The 4,466-nt window shown below is 38.7% G+C and overlaps 1 protein-coding gene across 1 annotated transcript in view; it reads right to left on the reverse strand.

Moving 5' to 3' along the window:
• Positions 1-4,356, reverse strand: part of lg12h2orf76 (linkage group 12 C2orf76 homolog) — an 8,439-nt gene extending 4,083 nt beyond the window's left edge. Inside the window, exons 1-3 of the mRNA XM_046065696.1 lie at positions 4,109-4,356; positions 2,891-2,941; positions 2,507-2,544 (exon numbers count right to left, since the gene is read on the reverse strand). Coding sequence (XP_045921652.1) covers positions 2,507-2,544; positions 2,891-2,941; positions 4,109-4,238 — 219 coding nt within the window. The 5' untranslated portion in view covers positions 4,239-4,356. The remainder of the gene's footprint in view (positions 1-2,506; positions 2,545-2,890; positions 2,942-4,108) is intronic.
• Between the last annotated feature and the right edge of the window lie 110 nt (positions 4,357-4,466).

Below are 4,466 nucleotides of genomic sequence, written 5' to 3' on the forward strand. Positions count from 1 at the left end.
GAGTTCTTGCTAGCGCGTCGTTTTTGATATGACAGCTCAAGTACTAGGGCTGAACGATTTTGGAAAATAATCTAATAGCGATTTTTTTTTTTTTACCAATATTGCGATTCAATATGCAATTAATTTTTCATTCAAGCTCTTTACCTTCTGTATTATTCAAAACGGACAAGCAGTAAATCAGTGTGTAGTACGACCAACACAATATAAGCTATATTAAACATACACTCTTCTTTCTAGTGGGTCAGGCCTGTGTTTGATGAAATTATCAGGAATGCATAAATTATTATTATGAGCTATGGTGGAGAAGAAATATAAAATTTTAATAATACGAGAAAGATAATTTGAGAGTCAAGTCATTAAATGGCATTAAATTTATATGATATTATATCCTCAGGTCAGCCTCTCTACAGACCACAAGAACAACTAAGTTTACCACAGTGTGTTATACAGTAAGTGCTCAATACAACACTAAAGTTTCTGTAGTGTCAGCTTCTGTCAAGCTTAAGGCCGTTGTACAACAACAAGTCAAGGTACAGCTTAATGTGCAAAGTTGATGCTTCGTCTTCAGACTGCTTTCCTCTTGGGTGTCATGTGACCAGAGCGTAATCGCAGCCTTTGCGATTAGAAAATCTAATTTTATCACATTGCGATAATATCGCAAATGCAATTAATCGCTCAGCCCTATCAAGTACCGTTCCAATTAAAGTCCACAGTCCAAATGACCTGACGTGTGTGTTTTTGCTCGTACTGTTTTATCAACTGTACTTTGGGAGCTTACTCTTGCGGCCTTGGGATAGCAGGTATTCCAGAATGCATTATGTACCGACCTGGGCAGTGGTGGAAATTTTGAGCCAGGCTCTAAACTGTAATCATAAGTTTTGTTGTTGTTTTTGTTCAAGAAAGAAAGTACCCATTTTGAACCTTAATATGTGGTCACATCTCAGGTTATGTCAGTATCGAATAGCTCGGCCCTGAGACGGCTGGCCGGCCTCTGTCCGTTGTCATCCTGGGTAGAACTGTCTTATCTCGCATCTTTTAAACCGCAGATTCCTACCATCTCTATAGCGCTTTAATAGATGATAAAATTTCTTCTTGAAGATAAATTTTTATCTGAGAGTTTAAATGTAATATTTGTTGCCCCTGCCTGCTCTTACATTGCTCTGCTTCTGCTCAGAGTCAGACTGTGAGATTGCACTCAGGTATGTTGTTCCTTGCACAGATTATGAGCATAGGGGCAGTTATTACATTTACCAGTAACCACACTTTTTACTAAAATGGCTGCATACTGTATAACAGTAACTTGGGCTGAACAATTTTGGAAAATAATCTAATTGCAATTTTTTTTTATCAATATTGCGATTTAATATGCGATTAATTTTTAAGCTCTTTACCTTCTATATTAATCAAAATGGACAAACAGTAAATCAGTTTATAGTATAACCAACATATAACATACACTGTTCTTTCTTGTGGGTCAGGCCTGTCTTATGATGAATTAGGTAGAATTATTATTATGAGCAATGGTGGAGAGGATATGTCAAATTATAATAATATGAGAAAGATAATTTGAGTCAAGTCATGGCATCAAATAATATGATACAAAATCATCAGGTCGGCCTACCTGCAGTTCAACCACCAATTAATGTGTCCTTATCTCAGTTCTAATCTCCTCCATCCCAGCAAGCAAACAAAAAATACTCAGTTTGGGGTTCAATTCAAAAGTTGGCCAACGAAAATAAAACATAGTGACGCCTCCCATGTTTAACAGACAAGCTTAGTAATTCTCCGACAACACCGGAGCTCCTCTCCCGCGCAGCCTGCGATGCTGGCAAGTGGTGCACTGGCTGTAACTGGGCAGTAACTCAGGACAGACTGGGCCTCTTTCGGACATGTGAGTTTGGTTTGAAACGTCGTTTCAGACTTTTCCTGAGCTGACTGGTGGCTGTGTGTGTGACGCTGGCGCCGATCGCCACAATGCGCTTACCTTACTACACGTGTCTATACTAAAGTTTATGTAGTGTCAGCTTCTGTCAAGCTTAAGGCCGTTGTACACCAAGAAGGCAAGGTACAGAAGCATCAATTTAGTCAGACTGCTTTCCTCTTGGATGTCATGTGACCAGAGTCTAATCGCAGCCTTTATTATTAAATCACGATAATATCGCAAATGCAATTAATCGTTCAGCCATAACAGCAACTGTATATCATAGCAGAGAAAATATACGCCACGCTCATACATTTCTTAGTCTCAAAGCAAAATTAAGGTTCATGTCTTTACTGAACAGAACAGCAGTGCTGCGTCTGCAGACTTTGAAGTCCCTATGTAGTGTTTGCAGATATCACCAGATTTCAATAAAAAAACAAAATAAACAAACAAACCTATAAATACATGATGATGAATAAAGGCAGTGTGATCTATATTTCAATATTATATCTGTCAGTCGACCAGTGACACACTATTTTTAGTTTCTGGCACAGAAGTGTTATACACCTTTTTTGCTATACATACCTTTGCTCCGTGTGCTTGGTGGATAATCTTCATTGTGTCTGAAATTATACAAACACCATTTGCCAGATGCCATAGTGTGAACGCACATAAAATTACAACCTTGTGGGAAGGACTCAATCAATCATTTAGCTGCCTTTAGCTGTTTCTCGCTGTAGATCAAAATTAATCGAATACACAATTTAAATAGGTAACTTATGATGGGTAAGTGGTTTACATTGACACTACGAAATAAATATGATAAAAAAAAAAACAAGTGTACAGGTTTGTTTAACATGTCTAACATGGTCCCACAGGATCTCAGACCATCTGATGTTTAATGCACTATTATTAGGAAAAAAAACTGATTTATCACACGCTAATGCAAATCATGCCGGGCATACATACCATAAGCATATTTCTTGAAAGGAGGAGGAAGCCCTGGTCTTGTTGCAATATCTGGAAGAGAATGGAGGTTTTACAACTATTTTAGGTTCTAGTTAACTTCGATTACTAGAAAAATACCCACCCAGCCACAGACTGTTCACCATGGTGCAAATTATACAATGACAACCAGGGGGGGTAGAATTATACAATGACAACCCCAGGTCATAAGTGCCCCATAAGTCACGGCCCAGATCCTCAAGTATTCTAGAGCAAAACTGCCAGAAAGTCAGACCCTCACACACACACAGCAGACCATAATTTATGCTCAAACACAGACCAACGCAATGCTGAACCAGAACCAAAGTTTTAAGTTACAACTTAGTCTTTTTTTTTTTAGCAAATATCTCCTTTCCTTTTGCTCATGCTGACTGTGAATGAAATATAATCTGTGTTCAATAAAGCCGTCATCATACATTGTTGGGGAAATGGGAATTGTTGTGTCTCTGGAAATAATATTAAACAGAGTACCTACTGTCTAGACCTGCTCTATAAGAAATGTGCAATGAGATGACTTTTGTTACGAATTGGTGCTATATAAATAAAAATTTAAACATTTGAAATAACAAACTTGGACTTTAACATTTACCTGGCCAGGTAAAATATAATGAAGTGAAAACAAATACCATGCTTATTGCAAAGAAGTTATGCTAATTAAGAAACTGAAGGTAGGAAAGTTACATCAGAATCAGATCAGAAAGCTTTATTGTCATTGAAAGTAGCTCAAGAAGATTTGAGTGCAATTCCCCTCAATGTACAGTCATTAAAGATTAAGTGTATTAAACAAGCTGCATAACTCCTGACATTAACCTGCAGTGTCTCCATTCATGCACTGCCTGGAGCAGCAGCAGCGAGACAGCAAGACGTTCAACTAACGTCAAGGTTGGAAAATGGTGGTCCATTTTAGGAGTGTCTGTAATTTTATTTCAAGATTCTTGACTATAAGGCATGATTATGAGAAATATATTGTAAAATTTACAGATACAGGTAAGACAGACCCCGCTGAACTGTCGTTTTTGCCTCTTTTTGAGGGGTTTATTTGTATTATAATTTTAAATATTTGCACGTCATGTGAGCAGGCGTTCATTTAGTTGAGAAAGCTCTTTGTTGCAGAATAATAATGTGGCTTGAACCTTGAATATGATGATGACATGTGACAAACCTGCCGTCCTGTTTACTTACCGTCCCTGACGAGCTGAATGAAGTCATGTACCTTTTGGTCAACGTCGACCCCGTGAAACACCACTGGTTTAAAGTTTCTGTGCTCGAAGGACCTGACCAGGCGAACAGTGACCACGGCTGCACCTGCCATGTCCTGCTGCTGGACCCGCTGCTGGACCCGCTGCCCCCTTTAACTCTGATAACGTGAGTTTAGTCGCTCTTCCTGTAAACGCTGGCGTGTTGCGTTGTTTAGCAGAAGCTTTTTCTTCTTCTGCAGCTTCTTCTACGCTTCTAGGCGTATTACTGCCCTCTTCAGGAAGTCACTATGACGACAATCTGATGATCTCTTCTGTAAAATGCTCCTTTCTATATTTTGTAG

The sequence above is a fragment of the Micropterus dolomieu genome, linkage group LG12, assembly GCF_021292245.1.
Source record: "Micropterus dolomieu isolate WLL.071019.BEF.003 ecotype Adirondacks linkage group LG12, ASM2129224v1, whole genome shotgun sequence".
Lineage (NCBI taxonomy): Eukaryota > Metazoa > Chordata > Actinopteri > Centrarchiformes > Centrarchidae > Micropterus > Micropterus dolomieu.